Source organism: Manis pentadactyla, chromosome 8 (genome assembly GCF_030020395.1).
Source record: "Manis pentadactyla isolate mManPen7 chromosome 8, mManPen7.hap1, whole genome shotgun sequence".
NCBI lineage: Eukaryota > Metazoa > Chordata > Mammalia > Pholidota > Manidae > Manis > Manis pentadactyla.
This window is the reverse complement of record NC_080026.1, coordinates 85435668-85460441: the sequence shown is the minus strand read 5'-3', so window position 1 is coordinate 85460441 and position 24774 is coordinate 85435668. Positions and strand designations below refer to the sequence as shown.

Here is a 24774-nt window from a genome sequence, read left to right as displayed (position 1 = left end):
CTATTATGTGAAAAGCAACATTGATTGCTTCTGAGTATTTCTTTTGGACATTTAATCTTAGGTAATACAAATATGTGGAGAATGTTTGGGGGATGTTAGAGGTCTTGTTTTCAGATGTGTCAATTGTGATTTTTTTTTTCTTTTTGCCTACAGTGACGTTAGCTAATTGTATTTTGGAGGCCTAGATTTTAAAAATTGGAATACAGTTCATACACAGTATTATATTAGTTTCAGATGTACAACATGGTGACTTGATAATTATATACATTACTAAATGCTCACCAAGGCAAATGTAGTTACCACCTGCTACCATTCCAAGAAATTACGATATTTTTGGTTATGTTCTCTAATCTGTACTTCTATTCCTGTGACTATGTATTTTATTTTAGTTTGTACCTCTTTGTCCCCTCACCTGTTTCACCCCTCCCCTGTGGTACCAGCAGTCTATTGTCTATTTATGGGTCTCTTTCTTTTTTTGTTGTTTTGTTGTTTAGATTATCCATATGAGTGAAATCATATGGTATTTGTCTTTATCTGACTTATTTCGCTTAGCATAATACCCTCTAGGTCCATCCACATTATCACAAATGGCAAGAGTTCCTTCTTTTTTAGGGCCGAATAATACTCCATTGGTATGTGTACCACATCTTCTTCATTCATCTGTTGATTGGCATGTTGGTTGCTTCCATATCTTGGCTATTTTTAAATAATGCTGCAGTAAACATAGGGGTGCATATGTCTTTTCAAATTAGTAATTTTGTTTTCTTCAGGTAAATTCCCACAAATGGCTTTGCTGGGTCATATGGTATTTCTATTTTTAGTTTATTGAGGAACCTCTGTATTGTTTTCTACAGTGGCTGGATCAGTTTACCTTCTCACCAACAGTGTAGGAGGCCTCGTCCTCAACAACACTTGTTACTTCTTGTCTTTTGGATAGTAGCCATTCTTGATTGGTATGAGGTGATACCTCACTGTGATTTTGATTTGCATTTCTCTGATGATTAGTGATGTTGAGCATGCTTTCATATGCTTGTTGGCCATCTGTATGTCTTCTTTGGAAAAATGTTTACTCAGGCCCTCTGCCCATTTTTTTTTTAATTTTAATTTTTTTTTACTTTGGTATCATTAATATACAATTACATGAGCAACATGTGTCCCCTGAGTCAACTGTGGTTTTTTAAAAGAAAAGTGTAGGAGCCTTCAAATACTTAGCTTCTGTGAACACAGGCCTTAGAATTGGAGCACTATTTTATGTACTCTCTTTAATTCAATAAATAAATAATCTGTGATAGTGAAGCACATATGGAGCCAGAAGACAATGCTCTCCTTTATGTGGAGTAATTTGTTTTTATTACATATTTATGTTTTGTAGTATGTTTCAAGTCTTATTATAGGTGTAATCATGTGGCTTTCTCCAGAATGTGCCAAAGAAAAGATTGATTAAAGAGTCCCCATACTTCACTGCTAGGTCTTGTTTTGTTTCTCTGAAGCCAGAGCCATTAATTGGAGAAATGTGCCTCAGAGCTGTGTGTTCTTGATCATAAAGTTCCTTCCTTACATAGAATCTAGCTTCATCTGTGGGGAAGAACATCAATGGAGTATAGTTAGCATGCTGAGATTTTAAGTCAGTATTACTTTTTAGCTTAGATTTTATTTTGACTTTTCCTCACTTTTTAGCTTTAAATACAAGAATAGTAGAAGTTTGTTTCCTTCATTTAAGCTTCATGGATATGAACCATCATTCCTTAGGACTTTTAGCTCTATTGCTGCTAACATGTGGCAATAGTGAAAGCTTGTGAGACTGTTAGGAACATAACCTTTCAGGAACCTAACCTATTCATAAGTAAAGGAGCTAATATAACATCTGAAGATGCAATGTGCAAACTGCAACTGCCATTTAGCATATTTTAGTGGTAATTAATAGTTAAAGCATTAAGGAAAGGGATGATGAACAAAGTGCTAAGGGAACCCTGGGAAGACCCTTGCTGGATGCTCAATGGCAACTTTCCATTTCTTTATTCCTTACAGCTCCTCATGCAACAGATGAGGAAATTTCCAATGCTATGTGCATTCGTTCCAAATTAAAAATTATTTTTATTAGAAATCACATGTAAAGTCTTACTTTTAATAGAAAATTTTGAAAAAAAGTGGTAGGTTCCTCTGCAACCAGAATTTAAATTGAAATGAGATAACAAATGTGAAGAGCTTATAATTAGAAGGCCCAGTATAGATTACTTCTTTTCTCCTTCCTTCCTATCTTCCTTTCTTTTCTTTTCTTTTCTTTTTCTCTCTCAGGCTCATTCCACATGGCTTCAAGAAGACAGAAAGTTGTTTACGTGTTGGCTTCATCAAAGATATCATTTGAGATTGTTCTCCTTAGAATACTAAGAATAGACTGGTGTTTTGGACATATACTAATGGGATCATTTTTGAGTTTACACTAAATTGGTAGTTTGGTAACAAAATGAATGTTTTCCTTGTGAATTGTAACTCTTTCTCTGTATCTGTTCCTTAGAAAATTTCCCCAAGAACAACCTTGCTTTTCTTGTGAAGCTCAAGTTTTGAAGGCTTTATAGTGTACCTCCATGATAAATTGAGATAATGTAGCTAAGACATTATTTTAAAGGCAATAAATAACCCTGTAAGAAGAGCATGAACTCTTATTAATGACCCTTAACTTAGAAATTCTAAGTTCCTCTTTATTAGCTTGAATTTAGGAAAAGGTACATTTTGTTATATTCATCCATTAATTCATCCATTAATATTTACTGAGTACCTGCTCTGCACAAGGCTTATTAGATTCTGGGAGTATAGTTATGAAAAAGACACAATGCCCTTGCACTTATGGAGCTTATATTCCATCAGCAGAGACAAACATAAAACAATCGATCACACAATAATGGCATAAATACTGTTGTGATAAATACTAATACAAATAGGGAAATGTTTTGAAAATCCAAATTGGAGATTTGACACTGAGAATCAGAGATGGCTTCCTTGAGAAGTGACATTTGAGTTACTTTATCATTATCATAAATGTGATTGAGGAATTCAGTTTAAATAAGTGGTTAAAGAAATACCTAAATAAAAGTTATGTAAGATTTAATAGTAAACATGGTAACAAATTTATTTCCATTCTGTTCTTGGTCTTCTACTTGAATAATTCAGTTGAGACTCTTGACTTTTTCATATTAATACTGGCTTCCACAGTTCCTAGATGTACTCATATATATAGATGATATGGATCACCCAATCATAACCCAATCTAATTATAAATTAATAAAATCCTCCAAGTTATAATAGATTTGAAAATTGTTAAAATGTCTTAAATTTATCTTCTATGGCATTCAGTTGATTCCTCCTTAAATAAACAAGTCAAGGCATTTCTGTTATCTGTATTTTCAAGGATAGAGGCTCTATCTCCCAAGAACCTTACAGGATGTAAGACACATGGTAAGTGCAAATAAACAAATCAATTATGAATGATGTATGAAAGCAACTTGGTCACTGACCTTCATGTTTCTTTTCGGTGACTCTTTACCATAATGCAGTGGCCTTTGAAATCATATAACCTGGTTTTGAATCCCAACTCCTTAATGTGCATTCTTAGGAAAGTATGTAAACTTTTCTAAACTTCATTTTTTCATCTGTAAAATACAGTGAGATACTTATGTAAAGTACTTAGCATAGTGTCTGACACACAGTAAATGTTCCATAAATGGTAGCTAATATTGTAAGATACATTTCTAAACTTTAAAAAAAAATTGTCTTATCTGTGATGTTTAAAAGAAACACATATAGTGACACAAAATAGAAGTTTATGTGAGAGCAGATAATTGGCCCTTTGTATAATTATACCAAGTCAAAAAGTGGAAATATTTTAACTAATAGACAGTTTGCCTATTGAAAGTAAACTTCATGAACTACTAATGGTTGATAACTAAGTGGATAATTATGGCCCTTAGCATTGGAATCCTTTATAATGCAAGTCAGGTTTTTAAAAATAAACCAAATAGTTTTCACTCATAAATCTGTGTGGATTTTTAAAAAATGAAATAATAATACCCAAATGCATCTTTTATGGAGATTAAGGTTTTCTTGCATTGATATATGTGTGTGTGTGTGTTTGTATGGGTATATTTAATGTACATATTGTATGTGGGGATGGAAAAAGTAGTCTGTATTTCTGATCTTCCAGCTTCTGTAAGTAAATTTAGTCACTTAAATACTTCTGTATTAATCTGTTTGCCTATATAATTACAAATACTATAACTCTTCTTTATATTGACTAATGCTGGCATTTTCTGAAATCTTTATGGAAGTAAAGGATGTAAGGGAACCACCTGATTGTACAAATACTCTGAGGTTTCAAATCTGACTTGAAAATTTAATTTCATGTTCTTTGTAGTTAAGATTTGGTGGCAAAAATAAATGTTCTCAAACAAAGATTTGTAGTCAAATTCCTCTAAATGGACCCCTCTAAATGTTCTCAAACAAAATTAAAAAACAGCAAACAAAAATCCTTTAACTCCTTTTCAGTTTACATTTTAAAAAATGAACTTGAAGTTTTTCCAAAAGCAAATTACCCACAAAGTAGTGTTTTTTGGTTTTTTTTTTTCCTTATAAACCTTACGCACTAGCTGTAGTCAAGGGATTCAGAGACTGCTGTTTGGAATACTGTCCTGAGAATATAAGACATTTGATTGGAAATGTTATAAGTATATATGACCTTAGAAAAAACTTAATTTCTTCACTTGAAATATTTTTATTGATTTGGTGCATTTACATGCTTTTCGGGGCACTTAAGAGGACAGTATTTAATATGTAGTGAGGGTCCATAGGGGGTCTATTTAGAGGAATTTGCCTACAAATTTGAAATCAGCTGGCAACTTTTATATAAAGTAACCTGAACATTCTATACTCTTAAAATAGAGTTTAGTGAATGGGATTCATGTAATAGGAATGCTATTTGCATCTTTTTCAAAAGACTTTATATTTTCTGACTTGCTCTAGAATATCATAAAGATAAGGAAGCAATTTCCATTGTAACAATTATATCATGCCCAAAATCACAAAGTGCATCATTGATAATTTGGTATCTGAATGTGAATCTTCCTACTCTGTCCTTTCTCTTAACATGTTAGGTTATTTTCACCAGGTTTTTTACTGGCTCCTTACTCTAAGTTGAGATTTTAGAAATCTTAATTAAATCTGTACTTCTCAAGATTATTTACTAAGTATTATGTAGTATGTACTAAAAGAGTGAACATGGAAATAAAATTACACAAGTAAAATTAAATTTTTCTCCTAGTTTGCCATTATGCATTTCTGATACGGTTTTCCTTTATAATAATTCTATATTTAATTTTTACATTAGCAAAATTAGACTTTGATGCCTAAAGTCTGTCTTCCTTGTAATTTTAGTTTATAACCTGTTTAGTAGTCGCCAACACTGGAAACAGCTCGGCTTGGGTGTTCTGAGAAAGCCAATAAAAGCCTTATGTTTATTTTAAACATTCAGATTACTAGTGTGAACTCCTTTAAAGGGTAGATTTCTTTTTTTGGAATAGAGGTTTAGGAAAATCTCTACGAAACTGACATTTAGAATGAGTTTTTATTAAGCTAGAGAACTTTTGGAGTTGATTGTAGTCAGTGGCTCTGAAAAAAAACACGACAGGGATTAAAAACACTATCAAGTATGTCTGAAATCGAACTGCTTACTAACTTTATAAGAATGTTTGATCTAGAAGAATTCAATGGTTGAATCTAAGAATAACTGTTCCAAGTTTGAGAGATGGGTACGTGTATGGGTAACAAAGTCCTGTTGTGATTGGACGGCAAGTAAACGTACTTTATTTTCCTGAACTGTGATTGGCTAAAATCCTTTTATTTCCACGTTTTTTTTTTCCTATTAACTGAATCCAGAGCCTCCTTCTGCTTTTTATCTGAGCAGTGAGTTTGAGGTATATATGTACTAGCACTGAAAGTAGTCAGATTGGCGAGAGACAGTCATGAATTTTAAGGACTTGACAAAAGCCCTCAATCACGCATTTGGCGGTTTTACAACAAAGCGGTAGCGAGATACAAATCTCTGCATAGCTCAAACACGTAATAGGTATCGCCACAACAGGAGGAATTGAAAGGATGACAGTGTTTTCTTCACTTTCACTTAAAGTCGTGGACTGTTCTGGAATGACTGACTTCTGTGGGCTTAGTTTTCAATTGAAAGTGTTGCTGTGCTTTGCTCCTGGGACTACAGGACTGGTAATCCAGGCAAATTGGGGCCAACTCGGAAGGCGGGCGCTGTACATACATGTATTCTGAAAAACCTCGCTCTGGAGATGCGGCGTTAACCTGGTGTGTTTTTTGTGTGTGAGTGGAACGAGCACACTTCACTTTTGCCTCATCCTTTCTTCTAAGTGACGAGGAGAGAGAGGACCTCAAAGGACCTTAATAGTGTTCCTGAAGGAGAGCTTTCCGTTTTCCCACCCGCTGCTTTACCTCTCCGGCTGGCTAGCCCCCGCAGCCGCTGCAGCCACAGCGCGGGGCACTACTTCGCCTCTGCGGTGGTTCCTCCGACCCTCTGCCGTGGCTCCCTCCCCCGCTCACGCTGGCGGAAGGAGACGCGCGGCGCCGTTCGCAGCCGTTGTAGTGGATGGGTGGCGGAGTGGTACTGGCCGCGGAACCGCGGCGTCGGCGGCGTCGGCGGCGGCGTCGGCGGCGGTGGCGGCCGGGTCTGCCTCGGGTCCTCCGACGGCGGTGTGAGGGTTTCTGTCATTTTCGTGTGTGTGGAGCTGCAGCCAGAGGCTGCTAGTCGGGAAGTCCAGGAGAGTGTTGAAGACTGAGGACCCAGGTCGCTGTGCCCTTCTGGGTGGAGCGTCCGGTGCGCTCCCGAGTCCGCGCTCGCTCGTTTACCGGACGACCGTGGACCCTGGTCCGCTCTCCTCAGCATGGGCGGCCGGTAGGAGCGGGGTTTTTGCTGGTTTCCTCGCAGTGGAGGAGGCAGCGGCCGCTTTGGCAGCGACGGCTATGGCGGTGGAGAGACGGCCAGAGCTGGTGGGAAAGCGGTTCCTGTGCGTGGAGGTCGGCGAAGAGGCGCGTCCGGAGCGCGGCGAGAGCGTACGCTGCCGGCGGGGCTGGCGAGCGGGGGTCATCCGAGCTGTGTCACACAGGGACAGCCGTGACCCGGACCTAGCGGTAAGAGCGCGCGCGCCCATCGGTCTTCTGGCCCACGCGAGCGTCCCCGCTCTCTTGTAGCCGCATCTCCTGGGGTTACTTCTGGCATCTTCCTCGGCTCGGCCAACTGGCGGTCACGCCCCTCTCCCAACCTCCCTACCTCCCAACGGGTTTGCCACAGCGTCTGCAGAGGTCGCTGCCTCCTCTACAGTAGCTTCTCCAACGCGAGGGGTGACGGAGAGAAACCCCCTGCGCCCACCCAGGCCCGAGTCCGGCCCCCCGCCGCCGTCCGGGATGGGGCCGGCCTGCGGTTTCAAACCCCACGGGGCCGCGGCGGCTGCTGAGACCTCACCAGAAGGTGGGGCTGGTGCGGGCAGGGGCGTAGGGGGTGGACGCCTCGTGGGGACAGGGGCCGGCTTCATCATCATCTATTTCCTTGCAAATGTCTTAATAGTGCAGGGGTTAGAGACTGAAAACTTACTCCCTAAGGTTGCTGAAAGGGAGGGAGAAAAGGAAAGACATCTCTGTTTTTCCAGTCTTGGGATTAGCGTCTGTTCTCAAGGCAAAGGCCGTGGCGGTGCCCCTGGTTCAGCCTCTTTCTGTGGTAGATGCTTGTATTTTTAACCGGAAACGATGAGAATGAAAATTTTTAATTTGGGGGCGGGGGGCAGTGAAATTAACCCCCCTTCCTTCCTTCCCTTTTTTTTCCGTAGTGTTTTGGCTTTTTGTCGAAGTGAATAGTGCTTTAAAAGCATCAGGCCGGGTTTTATATGATTTTAAATAAAGTAAGAAATACTGTAAATAAAAAAATTTTAAATGCGCTGTAGAACCTTAAACTGTTTTTTTGTTTGTTTTTTGCTTTCTTTTACTTACATATGAAACTGCCACTGTTTTTCAGTAGAGAAGGAATGCGCACGATTTCAAGGCGGTATATGCTCTGTTAGTGTTCCAAGCACGTTTCTTCTGGGGGACATAGGTTGAAGATAAGAGCAGAGTAGAGGCAAGACATTGACTAGGCTTTGACAAGGTTGATTTACGAATACATATACATAATCCATGAAATTTATTGGTTAGTGTCCCGGCATATATAATTTTTCACTGAAAATTTCAAACTTGGAAATATTTTTTCCCTTTTTTAATGTATGCGGGTTTACAAGTCCAGATTCACTTTGACATCTATCTGTACATACCGATATTAATATTTTTTTTAGAGTTTCTTACTGTTTTGTCCATAACTATGGTCAATGATACGGTTTTTGCGTCATGTATTAATGTTCACTTGATACTGCAAAATAGATTTGTTTGGCTAGTAGGTATTTTGAAGATTTTGGTTATTCTTTGAAAAGACGAAAAAGAATCTTAAAACGCTTCCCATCTTAATGGTTCTACAAATTGTGGCAATTCAGTAACTTGTTTATATAAAAGGCATCGATGATTTATTTCTCCTGCTTTTACTGTTATACGAAATTGTCTTCGCTTTTATGGGTTAGGGCTTAGCATTTAAAAAACATTTCAAAACGAACAGGGAACGATATTTTGTGTTTCCCACAATATTTTGTTTTAATAGGTACATGAAAATTAGGAAATACAGTTTTAAAATGATGAAATCATTGGTTTGGTGACAGTCAAGTTATCGTTAAATATATCCAGAACAATTACTTTCATACATGGAAATTTATATGATATAAAAGAAAGGGGTTTACATATGTTCATGAAAGACAAGGTATAAAGTTAAATATTTAAAAATGAAAAATATATGTGGAGGTGGGGCATGGTTGGAAAGGGGAAGTTTTCTCAGGTGATGGAAATGTTTCCTATCTTGATTGTTGGCTACAGGGGAGTACACATATGTCAAAACTCATCGAATTGCACACTTAATATCTGTGCACTTCATTATATGCTGATTTTACACCCCCACAAAAAAGGAAATGTGTTTTGAACCATAACTGTGAACATCAACAGTTTTCCTTTTTTTAACAGTCTTTATTTGAAAAATTTGTTATTACAGTATTATATGAGTTTTTTTAGCCTGGAAATGACAGTTATTTCCAAACTTTCTTTTTTAATATTTCTAATTTTTTTTACATTGATATTTCCTAAATTAAACTTGGAACAGTTTAGCTTCACCATGCTTCCCCTTTTAGAATTTTTTACTGCTAAATAAATTTTAAATAGCTTAATCAATTCTAAAAATGCTGCTAAAGAGGCTTTTTAAAAAAATTATAAATGTCTGTAATTTAAAACCTGCAAATTCATTAGAAATCTTAGTTTTATGTTTTTATTGTACATGATTTGGAAGGGTAACTCAAAACTTAAAAACGGAATATTTGTCTCAAATGTTGATCAGTTATTTTTGGTCTTATAGATGAGGAATTGCGAAGTGCATTAATTTTCTGTAACTGCTGTTAACTAAGTAACACAACGTTGGTGGTTTAAACAATACAAACTTATTTTACAGTTCTGTAGATGACAAGTATAACATGAGTCTCAGTGGGCTAAAGTCAAGGTGTGGCAGAACCATTACTTTCTGGTGGCTCTCGGGGAGTTCCATTTTTTTCCCTAGCTTTTAGAAGCAGCCCACATTCCTTGGCTCATGGCCCTCTTCCTCCTCCTCAAAAGCCAGAAGCATTGTATCTCTCTAACCATTATTTTGTAGTCACATCTCCCTCTGAATCTCCTGCTACCTTTTATACTTTTAAATGCCCTTGTGATCATATTTTGCCCACTCAGACATCCCAGTATAATTTCTTTATGTGCTAATTAAATTAACAACCTTAATTCCATCTGAAATTTAATTCTCCTTTACTGTGTAATGTAAATAGGTACAAGTTTCGTGGATTAGGACATGAGCGTATGTGGGGTGGCATTATGCTGTCCACCACACCATGGTAGCAATTAATTCTTCTATAATATGAATGTATATGATTTGATAAAAATAAATTAAGGCTAAAATTAATTATTTTTTAATGCCATGAGTTTTAGTGATAATATCACTATATATGATCTCTTAAGTAAATGGGCTTCATTGGTGGAATTTTTACTAGACTTTGCTTAGGTAATTTCACATATTTTATTGGTGACTTTTAAACAATGACTTGAAAATCTTCTGGGTTACATGTATTGGAATTACATTAACCAAAAAAACCACTTTAACTGAACCTTTTTTATTCATGGGGACAAAGTGATCGATGTTGAAATACATGAAATACATTGTGAGCCCTTAGCATGTTGAGTTTATGTTTTGCTCTGTTACTTAGGAAGGTTTTTGCCTTGGTAAACATGTTGAATGATTACTGCCCTACTTTTTAAGGAACTTTTCCAGGAGATTAGTATGGAAGGAAAACTGGCAGTTGAAAAATACTCCTGCATATTATTTATCCTTGAATAATATTGGTTGTTAAAGAACATTGATTTTTTCTTAGTTTTTCTTCCTTCCACACCTATAAGCCATTGATTTACTTATTTATGCATCCATCCAGTAATCTATGAACACACCTTCCCTTGATGATTAGGGAGACTGCATCATTGTGAAGCTAAATGAGTATTTTTTAAAACACATAAGTTTTTTCAATACATAAAAGCAGCAAAAAGTATTCTTTCATAGACCACATAAATTTGCTTGTATTTGGGGGATTTTATGATTGTCACTTACTAGGGATTAGCTAGTCTTGGAATGCAGATTTTATTCTGTTCTAAACTGTGTGCCTATAGACAACTTATTTTGCAAATCTTACATATCTTAAATATAAGTAAAATATTAATGTTAGGAAATTTAAAATGATTTATGATTTATTTGTTTACAAGGAAGCTCTTTCCATTTTTAGTTCTGTATGTTTCTGGTCAACTGTCTCTTACACTGAAGTTTCATACTGAGTTGGTAATATTTGATTCTCTTATAATTTTTGTTAGGATAATTCTTTAGGTAAGTGCAGTTTATATCATTGCCTTGCACTATCAATAATGCTAATTTCTGGTCTCCTCATAAAATAGTTAATGAATGAATGAATGATATTTATTTCATTGCTCAGTATGACCTGTGTTAAGTTAGCCATAGAGAAAATTGGTTTAGCTGGTAGGTAGGTAGACCTCATGTCTGATTTGAGAACATAGACTTGTTTTTACCGTCTCTTGAATTGTTGTTGTTATTGGTCATACAGAGTTAGGTAACAAACAATGAGTATGTAAATTGTAGCTCTGGTGGCACCTAACGTGCAGTTGTAACCACTAGCTGGTTTTAAAATGGTAATCAACCAGTAAATAGTGTGAATCGTATGCTTCTGTGTGAAATAAAATAAAGAAGGTATTTTTTTCCCCCTTTTGACTTGTCATATATACATTCTGGCACATATTTGAGTTCCATTAATTTGAGGTAGAGAATTTTTTTATAAGGGTAATTGGACTAAAGACACTTTATCATGAAAACTCTGTTCCTACCTTCATATAAGGATGTCATCACATTTGAAAGTAAAAATGTCTAGATATTTCAAAATAATTGAAAGATTGTAGGTTATTTCCCTACTTCTATAGATTCGATTGATTACTTTTGAACATTTTTCAATTTATGTACAAAGAATGTCTTCAACTCTCAAACTCATACTCATTTTCCCTTCACATATTTATTTAGTACAGTACTTAGAATGTACTTAGGTATTTATTAAATGTTCATTAAATGGTAAATAAATGAGTGAATATCATGCATTTCTTGAATACTTGAATCCAAAAGCTCTGAATTCTGAGTTAATGAAACTTTTCATTATGTCATACTTACTGTGTTAGATTACAAGGAGTATAATTCTCTTATATAAACAGTGATTTCTGCTTAGTGTTTCTTTGGGATGATCAAGATGAGTTCATAGAGGATAAAAAGGTACAAACTTTCAATTATAAAATAAATCTCATGGGGGTGAAAAATACAGCATAGGGAAGAATGTGGTCAATAATATTTTAATAAGTTTTCATGGTGACAGATGGTAACTACAGTTATCGTGATGACCATTTTCTAATTATGTAATTGTTGTACCACTGTTCATCTGAAATTAATATAATATTGTATGTCAGCTAAACTTCAATTAAAAAAATATAGTACCTGTAAGGGATGATACTGAAGAACAATCGAAGAAGGCAAATTATTTTCTGTGTGAAAATATTTAAATAGTCATTTAGGATCCCCATTTGCCTGTGAGGAGCAATGGGTTGGAGTGAGAATTTTATATAGGATACCTGCACAATGCCTAAGGTTTCAGTAGAAATATTATAAAGTGATTTGGGGACCAGAGCCTAATAAAAACAAATTCATAGGATTTGGATTTTTATGATCAGAGAAATTGAGATAGAATAAATATCCCAAGGCTACAATATTGGGTGTTGAAATAATTCATATTTCTTCATGCACTTACAAGTTTTGATCAGCTGTACCTTTAATTTTTTTGTGTGGGAAAATACCCTAGAGTTCAAACTGATCAAAAGAAGTCAACTATTGCTTCTCCAAATGGTTAGCAATTCAGACTTTCAAAGTTAAAAAAAAAAAAAAGGCCCCTCTGTTGCTGTGATAAATATTCTCCCTCAATCTTTGCTTTTGACTTTTGCAGACCCTTGATTCAAGTACTCTTGGAAATTCTTCCTTTCCTTACTGTAGTTCCTTCCATCTTCTCAATTTAGTATTAGAGATTCAGACCTTTGCTTACAGTGTTTTCATTTGTTTTTTAAATCTATTCCCTTTGGAGAATTTACGTGTACTACTTTGCATTATTACAAGTATGCAATTTAAATATTGGCCTTCAGTTTGAATCCACCATCTCTGCCTTCTTTGATGTCTTTACATGAATATATCCTACATTTGAGTATGTTATAATGTGTCCAAAACTTACCAATGTGTATGTGAATTTAATGTATTATCTGTATCTTGAAGACTTACTGACTTGAAAATTCCTTATTTCACCTTTCTACCACCTAGAATGTAGGCCTGTACTTCATTCTGCAAATTTCTTCCTTCAAACTGCAGTCTTTTCTCCCTACTCACCCTCCCACCCATTTTCTTTTTTTCAGTCTGTACTACTACTGGGTATAAACCTTCATTGCCACAGGCCTGTGTTATGTAATCTTTCTACTTTAAAGTTTACTTTTCTAGTCTTTTTTATTCAATATGGACACATTACTTATCTGGAGTTTCCCTTTAGCTCACTTTAGTAGTTTCTCCTTGGCTAATCTCATGAAGTCCAAACTCCATTCTCCAGTGTTTAGACCTACTTAATTGCCACTATGTCTTGAAATTTAAAATTCACCAATCACCTATGCAAACTGTTGTGGTGTTAGTGAAAGTCTTTTGTTGGTTTTAAAAAATATAAGTAGCTGTTCATGAAATCATAAAATGCATTTCATGCTTTCTTTTAAATTTCATTTGCTGATAAAGTGTTTCTGATGTCTGATGTTAGACACATCCTCTGTTAAAAAGGGTATTGCTTGTTCCTTGAACTGAATCAAATGAGAAAAGATTCTTAATGAATCAAATGGTATAAAGTCTTAGTTATTCTATTTCGGTTCATAAAAGGCAAAATACAATTTAACAGCATTTTACGCAGTATTTGTGAACCTGGAAATACTACTTTTCTTTGATTTTAAGATATACATTTTCCACATTTTAATGTTTCTGAAATTAAGACACAGTTACATACAGTTCATGTCAAGAGCTACTTGTTTACTACTGGGCAGACTATCAAGTGGCAATATACTGGCAGTAGTCTCCCTGCAAACATGAGACCTTAGTTTCATAGAATTTTCTTAGTACCCCTCTAAGCTCTTAAAAATTGAGAATCCCATAGAGCTTTGATTTTTGTGGGTTTACCTATTGAAATTTGTTTACTATATTTAAAAAGCTGAGAAGTTGGGCATACAAGCAGACATTCCATTACCTGTCAAAGCAGTGTTACCATACTACGTGTAGAAGGTAGAAAACTGCTTGCACGTTGATAAGACAATAAGAGTGGAAAAGACAAGTAACATCTTAGTTTTAGTGTGAAAAGTTTTTACTTTAACCTCTTGAGTGGGTTCAGTTATCCTGGAAAACGTGAAGTTTTCTGTTCATCTAGTTGTCTCCCTACTTGCAATTATTTATGTTGGTATCATAACAGGTATTTAAATTTTAAGTGGAATTTGTTTTTTCATCATTTAAAATGTTTTCTAATGTTTGATGTGTTGCTGTATTGCCATGAAAATTATTTATTTATTTTTTTTTCAGTCTTCAAATATTTTTATTGGAAGGCCATGCATTGCCTTCATTTATTGTATTTCAAATCACTGTACATTTACTTATGTGAAAACAGTGCCTGCATTTTCTAGTACAAAAAAAACCCTAAAAATTGTTCCAAGAATGTAGAGAAATATCCAACTTTAGTGAAAAAGTGCACCATAATTACTGCGGTACTGCAGTTATTTCTGCATTTCCCATGTTTCTTAAATAACTATTTTGTCTGGTAATACACAATATAAAGAGCAATTATGAAAAGCAGACATTTACACATACCTCTAAAGTCTTAATGAGAATATCCTGTTGCATTGGATAACCAATCATAGGCGCAGCTGCAGTACAGGATATGCATATGCCTGTTGGTTCATACCATTGTGCATATTTGGAACATTACTTCCATATTGCTGAGGGCTATCATAACCATTCTGGTAAGTCCCTGTTGGGTTACCAATCCTAAAACTGGTCTGTATACCAGCAGACACAAAATTACTTCCAAAGCTCCCATTGGTGTAATTTGCAGCACTGTAAACACCATTCTGAGTTTTTGCCACAGAATCTCTCTTTGGAAAACTAGAGTAATCCCTGTCTTAATTTTCCCTGCCTCTAAAGGTATTAAATCCACCCCTTTTGCCCGCAGAGTATCTGTCCTGAAGGTCATCCTTCATGCCTCTACCCCTGGAATGACCTGAACCTCTGTCTTTGACCAACTGAAGCAAATTGGGATTAATTGCTTGATTAGCTTCAGGAAATCCTGAGATAAGGATCACTTGCTTTATATTATTAGGTGTAAAGAAAGTATATGCTGTGCCTGTTTTGATACTGCAAGCAGTTCTTCCAATTTGATGAATATAATCCTCTGAGGAGTTAGTGTAGTCATAATTAACGACAAATTTCACATCTTCCACATCTAGCCCTCTACAAGCTACATTTGTAGCAATCAGAATAGGAGCTTTTCCGTGTTTGAATTCATTTAGAGCCCAGTCTCATTCCTGTTGACTCTTGTCACCATGGATACCCATGGGAGGCCATCACCCCATTTTTCTAGTGAGTTTATCACATCTTTTGGTTTCAACAAAAACAGTGGTTTTATTTTCCTTCTCACTCATGATCTTTTCCATTAGACGTATAAATTTTTCATCCTTTTCTACATCATGATACACATCCACAGTCTGGAGAATGTTGTGGTTTGCACTCAGTTCTAGTGCACCAATGTTTATATGAACATTATATGAAGATTATTTCAGGAAATCTTCAGCAAACTGTCTTTCTTCTTTTGACCAAGTTGCACTCCACATTAGGTTTGCCTATCAGGTCTTATCTGATCCACAATCTTCCTTATTTGGGGTTCAAAGTCTGTATTAAGCATTCTGTCTGATTCATCAAGAACAAGGTAGGTGATTCTTCTCAAATTGGTTTTCCAACACTCTCAGAAGTCAATAAGCCTTCTAGGTGTTGCAGTACAGATTTCCACACCTCTCTCCAAATCACAAATCTGTGGTCCCTTGGGAGCACCACCATAGATGCAAGTGGACTTCAAGAGACATGCTCTATGGTACTCAGCAGCTACTTGCTGTACCTGTTGGGCCAATTCCCGGGTTGGTGCCAGCATCAAGCAAATAGGCCCACCACCTTTCTTTAGGGAATGGCTGATGATTGATATGGACAGTGGCAGGAAGCAAATAAGACAGTGATTTCCCAGATCCAGTCTGTGCTACTCCAACCATATCCGATCCACTTAGAGCAACTGGCCATCCCTGAGCTTGAATAGCAGTGGGTTCAGTAAAATTCTGTCTTGCAATCACATCCATGATGTTTGCAGGGAAGTTTCCTTCATAAAAATTCAGAACTGGCTTTGGGCAGTTGTGCCCTCTAACTGTAATTTCATTGCTGCTTCTGTATGTCTCCACCTCTTGTGCTGTGCGCCTAGCCAAATCAGGGAGTTCTTGATAAAAATTCTCCTAAAATTTGGGCAGCTCATCAAGATTCCACTTCTTAACTAGTTTCTCCCCAGGATTTCCAAACTTCTTTCCAGATAGGGGCCCTGCCCTGATTTCTCCAAATAGAGGTGCACCAAACCTTCAATCCCGGCTGCGGTCTGTCACTCAGATAACCCGAGGAATGACCGGGGAATGAAGTTGAGAGAATTGGGTGCGACGAGGTGCCAGAGGTGGCTTTGGTGACAGCGAAGCCTTGCGGGGACGGCTGCAGCAGAGGGATGGCGATGACAGGCCCTGGAGCTGCTCAGCAAGAGGCCGGTGGAAATGAATGAGGTGCCGGCTGCGTCCTGGCAGCTATTTTTGTAGTGTGGACTGTAGCCGCTGCTGCGGAGAATGCTGGGAGCCGCTCTATGACCTAGTCACCTCACCCCTGCGCAGAGGCCGCAGTGCCTGCCCCCGTTCCAGAATCTGCCATGTTCTCGCCCCTACCCCCAGCCCCCGCGGCCTCTCACCCAGAGTTGCCCGTTTTTCGTCCCTTTTAAGGGTGGGTGGACCCATCCACCACCTGGATGTTTCAGCCTGCACTCTCTTGACTTCACCTTTTTTTCTCGTGTTTCCACACCTCAAGGAAGCTACCCCACCCTATTCCAGAGACAGTCCAGGCGATAAAATGGCAGAGAGGCCAACCCACTCTGCCCACTTGGATATGTTTATGTCTCCAAAGAGTCCTCACGCCCAGAACCGAAAGGGGCGGGAAGGCGGATCCTGGCTTTGTCACGTAGCTGTCCCCGCCCATCAAAAATTATTTAAACATAGATTTTCTGTCTCATACCAGCGAAGGGAGAAACAGTAGAACATGTAGCAGAAATTGAGTCATTCTTAGAAGAAATTTTAGAATTTTTCAAAGCTTCCTAGGTCTGTATGATTAATGAATATTCTAAGACTGTCACCAGCTGAAACATCTGATCCACCTGTCAGAATTAAGAGTTTAAGATTCAGAAAACATCCTTAGGCTCAGAGAACTATCAAAGCAGGAAGCAGTATGTTAACTTATGGATAAAGAAAGTTATGCATTGCCATTTATGCATTAATGTAAAATGACTTTATGTGTATTTCACACAGTATTTATTTCTGCCCTAAATTGTTATTACTTTGAGTCTTAGCATCAAGGCTATACAGTACTAGGTAAGGTATTTAAACTGTGAAACAATTTAAAGTTGGTAAGCTGTTCAACAATATCTTGAATAGCACCGTACTATTTTTTTTTCAAAATTGCATTGATGAAACTATATTGATCATATAGTATTAGAGTGTTTCTCCAATTTTATTTCCAAAAGTGTTCTGTTGCCTTAACTTTCAAAGTCTCTTAGGATATTTTAATACCAAAGTGATTTATTTTAATGGGAACCATTTTACTTTATGATGTTAATCTGAATAAAGGGAATAAATAATGTATGTGGGTACAGAATATTTGTGTCCCATCTTTCCATAATGGTTTTTGAACATACATACATATTTATGGAAATAATGATTAATTCCTACTGAAATATAAAGTTAAAGCTTTAAAAAAGGAAGAGGGTAAATATGTTTATAAAAAGAGCTAACATATCATTAATTTTCAAAGTGATTTTCACTAAGCCTTACTAGCTTTTTGGATTGCTTTTTTGGAAAAGAGAATGGCTAGAGAGTATAGGAGAAAAGGAAGAAACCCTAGGGTACTAAATTCTGGTCCTTGACCCGTTCACTTACAGAGCAGCTTTGATTTTTATCAGTTTTCTTTATAATGATTTCTCAGGTCAAAAAAATTAGGTTATGCAGTTATTTTTTAGGGAAAAGGAAGTATAGCACTCTTAAATGAAACTTTTCCTGACAAATTTAAAACTGCTCTTACAAAGATAGTATTAAGTAGCATGCAGCTATTAGTAAAGATACTATAGCAAATTAACTGTTTCTTAGTAATTAAGGATCAAAGGTATATCATAAAGTAATACTTGAGAATATTCCTGTAAGAGATTAAGCAAATGTGCTCCAGATATGTAATTTTTTATGATCAGTGGAACCTTAGAAGAACTAAAGTCAGTGATTTTCAACCTTTTTTGTGTTTATTGCAGTCCTCCAGTAGATAGGGTTAAGCATTTTTTTTCTTGTTTTAGTTCTGTCTTTTCCTTAAAGTAAATGGAAGTAGCAAACAACAGTTATGTCAGAGCTATACTACTTAATTATAACCATTGGTTGGTTACAGATATAGAGTGACAAAAGTCAGTGAAAAAATTTTGTAGTAATAAAGAATTCCATCTGTTTTATTACTTTAAAATTATGTAATACGATTAGCACACATAATGGGGGGGGACACGGGAAAGGCAGTATATACAGAGAAGATAAGTAATGATTCTAAGCATCTTACTATGCTGATGGACAGTGACTGTAATGGGGTATGTGGGAGGGACTTGATAATGGGGGCAGTCTAGTAACCATAATGTTAAGTAATTGTACATTAATGATGTCAAAATAAAAAAATTAAAATTATGTAATAAACATGCTTTATATCAGTAAAATGTGTAATACTTCTAATATGTTAAAATATTTGTATGTTAAGTCAGTAGATGTTAAAGTATAACATTTTTTTCCAGAGTCTACTATTAACTATTTACCAGTATACTACTAGGTGGTAGAAATTATCTGTATATTCATTGGAGTGATGGTTTCATGGTGCATACATTTGTCAAAACTCATTGAGTTGTACACTTAAATTGGTATTGTATGCAAATTATAACTCAATAAATTGATTTTTTATTGAACTATAGGTAATACACAATATTATATTGGTTTCAAATATGTAACATAGTGATTCAACAGTTATCTACATCATTAAGCGCTCACCCCAACTAGTGTAGTTACTGTCAACATAGAAAGATCACATTATTATTGATTATATTCTCTATGATGTACTTTCATCACTGTGACTAATTTATATTATAAACTGAGATTTTGTGACTTTTTATCCCTTTCACCTATTTTACACACACCCCCAACCTCTCCCCTTGGTAACCACCAGACAGTTATCAGTGTCTGTGAGTCTATTTCAGTTTTGTTTGTTTTGTTTTTTTAGATTGCACAGAAGTGTAATCATAATGGCATTTGTCTTTCTTTGCTTGACTTCTTTCACTCAGCATAATACCCTTTACGGCCATCCATGTTGTTGTAAATACCAAGATTTTTTTCTTTTTCAATTTCATTGTATGTATGTACATCATCTATATCCATCTGTTGATGGACACTTTGGTTGCTTCCATATCTTTGTTATTGTAAATAATGCTGCAATAAACATAGCAATTGCATGTGTCTCTTTGAATCATTGATTTTATTTTCTTTGGGTAAATTCCCAGAAGTGGAATTGTTGGGTTATGTGGTATTTCTATTTTTAGTTTTTTTAAAAACCTCCATATTTGGCATAGTCGCTGCACTAATTGACATTCCCACTAACAGTGTCAGAGGGTTTCCTTTTCTCCACATTCTTGCCAACATTTGTTGTTTCCTGTCTTCAGTAGTAGCCATTCTGACTGATGTGAGGTGTTATCTCATATATTTTTTTAAGATGAGCCTTTTAAAAAAATTTGTAAAAATTGCCGTTATGTTATATTAAAGTATTGTTAATATACAATCTTATGTTGGTTTCATATGTACATCAGAGTGGTTCAATAGTCCCAGTGATCAACTTCTGTTGTGATTGCTGTGATCTTGTTACTTTCTTTGTTTTGAAATCAATTTTGTCTGTATAAGTACTGCTACTCCTGTTTTTTTCTCCATATTTTCATGTAATGTCTTTGTCCATCCCTTCACTTTTTGTCAGTGTATGTCTTTGGATCTGAAATGAGACTCTTGTAGGCACCATATGGATGGGTCTTGTTTCCTTATCCATTCTGCCATTCTTTGTCTTTCCATTGGTGTGTTCATTCCATTTCCATTTAAGGTGATTATTGATAAATATGTACTAATGGACATTTTATTGTTTTCTGTCTGTTTTTTATAGCTCCTCTCTGTTCCTTTCTTCCTCTCTTATTCTCTTCTCTTGTTATTGATGGTTTTCTTTAGTGTTGTAATTGGATTTTTCTTTTTAAATTTATTTTGTGTGTGCGTGTGTATTTATTGTAGGTTTTAGTTTTGTGGTTACCAAAGTTTCAAGGATAGCTCCCTTACTATATATTAGAGTCATATTAGTCTATCCTAAATTGCTGATTACTCTATTTCAAACATGATTTAAAGGTTTTTTTTCTTCTTCCTCCTTCATATTTTTCGTATTGGATGTCATAAAACTGCACTTTTTGTGTAACCCTTCACTGATTTTGTATATAGTTGATTTTCCTTCTTTTGCTTTGTTCTCATTTCGTACTTGCTTGGTAAGTAGTTGGTCTACTACCTTTACTGTGGGTTTATTTTCACTGTTGAAAGCTATTTAGCCTTAGGGTCATTTCCATCTGTAGCAGTATCTTTAACATAATCCTGTAGGGCTGGTTTAGTGGTGGCAAATTTCTTCAACTTTTGTTTATCTGGAAAATTGTTTAATACCTGCTTCAAATTTAAATTATAATCTTGTCAGGTAGAGGATTCTTGGCTGGAGGTCCTTCTGTTTCAGGACTTTCAGTATATCATGCCACTCCCTCCTAGCCTGTAGAGTTTCAGCTGAGAAGTCTGCTGATAGCCTGATGGGATTTCCTTTGTAAGTAATCTTTTTTTTCTCTCACTGGCTGCTTTCAACACTCTCTCCTTATCCTTGATCTTTTGCCATTTTAATTATGTGTATCTTGGTATTGTCTTCCTGGCATTCCTTTTGTTAGGGGATCTCTGTACTTCCATGACCTGAGCATCTGTTTCCTTCCTTAGATAGGGGGGAAGTTTTCAGGAATTATTTCCTCAGAGACTTTCCCTTTGTCTTTCTCTTCTCCTTCTGCAAATAATGTTTTGTTTGGATTGGTCACATAGCTCTCTTACCATTCTTTCATTACTAGTGATCCTTTTTCCTCTCTGTTCCTTAGCTTCTTTGTTTTGCTGTTCTCTAATTGCCACTTCATTTACCGTCTCCTCTACATGTTCTAGTCTACTCTTAAATCCCTCCATTGTATGTCATTTGGTGTTGAGTTCTTCATGTGTTTTGGATAATAGCTCCTTGTGGGATATATCTTTTGCAAATATATGCTCCAATTCAGTAGGTTGCCTTTTTGTTTTGTTGATGGTTTCCTTTTCTGTACAAGAAGTTTTTTAGTTTGATGTAATCCCACTTGTTTATTTTGTTTGTTTGTTTGTTTCTTTTGCCCTGGGAGATGTGCCCAGAAAAAAATTACTCATGCTGATGTTCAAGAGATTCCTGCCTGTTTTCTTCTAAGAGTTTTATGGTTTCTTGTCTTACATTTAGGTCTTTAATCCATTTTGAGTTTACTTTGTGTATGGAGTGAGACAATAATCCAGTTTCATTTTCTTGAATGTAGCTGTCCAGTTCTCCCAACACCAGTTATTGGAGAGACTGTCTTCTCCCCATGGTATATTCATGGCTCCTTTTTCATATATTAATGACCATTTATGTGTGGGATTTATATCTAGACTTTATTCCTTTCATTGATATATGGGTCTGTTTTTGTGCCAGTACCATACTGTTTGGATTGCTGTAGCTTTGTAATACAGCTTGAAGCTAGGGAGTGTAATACCCCCTGCTTTGATCTTTTCTCAGGATTGCTTTGACTTTTGGTGTCTTTTGCGGTTCCATATAAATGTTAGGATTATTTGCTCTAGTACATTGAAAAAGCCAGTGGTATTTTGTTGAGAATTATATTCAATCTGTAAATTGCTTTGGGCAGGATGGCCATTTTGCCAATATTCATTCTTCCTATCCATAAGCATGGGGATAGATTTCCATTTTGTCTGTGTCTTCTTTAGTTTCTTTCATCAGTGTCTTATAGTTTTCAGAGTATAGGTCTTTCACCTCCTTGGTTAGGTTTATTCTAGTTATTTAATTTTTTTATGCAGATATAAATAGAATTGTTTTCTTGATTGCTCTTTCTGATTGTTATTGGTATATTGAAATGCAACAGGTTTTTGTATATTGATTTTATGTCTTGCAAGTTTACTGAATTCATTCATTCTAATAGTTTTTTGGTGGAGTCTTTACGGTTTTCTATATATAGTATATCATCTGCAAATGGTGACAATTTTACTTCTTCCTTACCAGTTTTGGATGACTTTTATTTCTTTTTCTTACCTGATTACCATGGCTAGGATTTCCAGTATTATGTTGAGTAAAAGTGGTGAGAGTAGGTATCCTTGTCTTGTTCCTGATCTTAGAGGAAGCACTCTCAGCTTTTTGCCACTTAGTACAATTTTAACCTGAGAGTGTGTCATATATGGCCTTTATTATATTGAGGTGTATTCCCTCTGTATCCACTTTGACAGTTTTTATCATGAATTCGCATTGAATTTTGTTAAATGCTTTTTCAGCATCTATTGAGGTGATCATATGGTTTTTAATTGTTATGTTAATGTGGTATATCACACTGATTTGCAGATACTGTATCATCTTTACATCCCTGGAATAAATCCTACTTGGTCATGATGGATGATCCTTTTGATGCCTTTTTGAATTTGGTTTGCTAATATTTTCTTGAGGATTTTTGCATTTATGTTCATCAGGCATAATAGTGAGCTTTCTTTTTTTTTGTAGTGTCTTTTGGTTTTGGTCTTAGAGTGACGCTGGTCTCATAGTATGAGTTTGGAAGTATTCCTTCTATTTTTGGCATACTGTTTGGTAGAATTCACCTGTGAAACCATCTTTCCTGTGCTTTTGTTCGTTGAGTTTTTTGATTACCAGTTCAACTTCATTATTATTAATTGGTTTGTTCAAATTTTCTGTTTCTGGTTTGTCTTTGGAAGATTGAATGTTTTAGGAATTTGGCCAATTCTTCTGTGTTGTTCAGTTTATCGGTATATAATTTCTCATAGAATTCTCTCGTAATTAATTGAGTTTCTGTTATGTCAATTGTAGCTTCTTTTCATTTCTTATTATTTATATCCTCTTTTTTTTGTTGCTAAGTCTGACTAAATGTCTATTTTGTTTATCTTCTCACAGAACCAGCTCTTGGTTTCTTTGATTTTTTTTTCCCTACTGTTGTCATATTTTCTATTATATTTATTTCTGCTCTGATATTATGTCCCTCCCACTAACTTTGGGCTTTCTTTGTTATTGTTTTTGTAGTTCCTTTAGTTACAAAGTTAGATTGTTTATTAGGGACTGTTCTTGTTTCTTGAAGTAGGCCTGTATTGCTATGCACTTCCCTCTTAGAACTAGTTTTGTTGCATCTCACATATTTTGAACTGTTGTGTTTCTGTTTTTATTTGTCTCCATGTATGATTTTCTCTTTGATTTGTTCATTGTTTCACTGATTATTTAGAGGCATGTTGTATAGCTTCGATGTATTTGTAAGTTTTTTTTGTTTTCATGTAAGTGATTTATAGTTTCATACCATTGTGGTCTGAAAAGATACTTGATGCAATTTGTGTTTTTTAATTTATTAAGGCTCTTTTTGTGTACTAATATGTGATCTATTCTGGAGAACATTCTATGTGTACTTGAGGAAAATGAGTATCCTGCTGCTCTTCAGTGCAATGTTCTATTAAGTCTGTGTGGTCTAATGTGCCATTCAGTGCTGCTTTTTCCTTTTTTTCTGTCTGGATGATCTGTACATTGATGTAAGTGGGCTTTTTAAGTCTCCTAATATGATTGTGCTGCTGTCTGTTTCCCCCTTTAGGTCTGTTAGTATTTATTTCAAATATTTAGGTGCTCCTATGTTGGGTGACAAGATACTTAAAATTGTTATATCCTATTGTTGGAATTATCTCATTATTATGTTATGACCTTCTTTGTCTCGTTACTTTTTTTGTTTTGAAGTCCATTTTGTCTGATATAAGTACTGTTACTCCTGCTTTTTTCTCCCTATTATTTGCATGAAATATCTTTTTCCATCCCTTCAGTCTATATCTTTGGGTCTGAAATGAGTGTTTTGTAGGAATATAGATGGGTCTTGCTTAGCCATTCTGCCACCCTATATTGTTTGTGCATTTAGTCCATTTACATTTAAAGTAATGTTTGATAGGTATGTACTTATTGCCATTTTTTGTTTCCTGGTTGTTTTTGTAGTTCCTCTCTGTACCTTTCTTAATCTCTTATACTCTTCTTGTTATTTGATGGTTTTCTTAGTTTATACTTTGATTGCTTTTTTAAAAATTTTTTGTGTATATGTTATAGGCTTCAGGATTTTGGTTTCCATAATGTTTATAGTTTCCCAAATATATAATGGTCCATTTGAAGTTGGTGGTCTCTGTTTCAAACACATTCTAAAAGTACCTCTTTTTTCTTCTTCCTCCTCTACACTT

The 24774-nt window shown here is 35.8% G+C and overlaps 1 protein-coding gene and 1 pseudogene across 7 annotated transcripts in view; one reads left to right on the top strand and one right to left on the bottom strand.

Annotated features, from left to right (window-relative positions):
* JMJD1C (jumonji domain containing 1C) overlaps nucleotides 1-24774 on the top strand; it is a 388314-nt gene that overhangs the window by 74488 nt on the left and 289052 nt on the right. For 3 of the 7 annotated variants that reach the window (XM_036895099.2, XM_036895097.2, XM_036895096.2), the window contains exon 1: nucleotides 6872-7197. The exons of the other annotated variants lie outside the window; for them this stretch is intronic. In XM_036895099.2, coding sequence (XP_036750994.2) covers nucleotides 7030-7197 — 168 coding nt within the window. In that variant the 5' untranslated portion in view covers nucleotides 6872-7029. Of the gene's footprint in view, nucleotides 1-6871; nucleotides 7198-24774 lie in introns of those variants that run through there. 7 annotated transcript variants of the gene reach the window in all.
* Nucleotides 13513-16831, bottom strand: LOC118917365 (probable ATP-dependent RNA helicase DDX5; annotated as a pseudogene).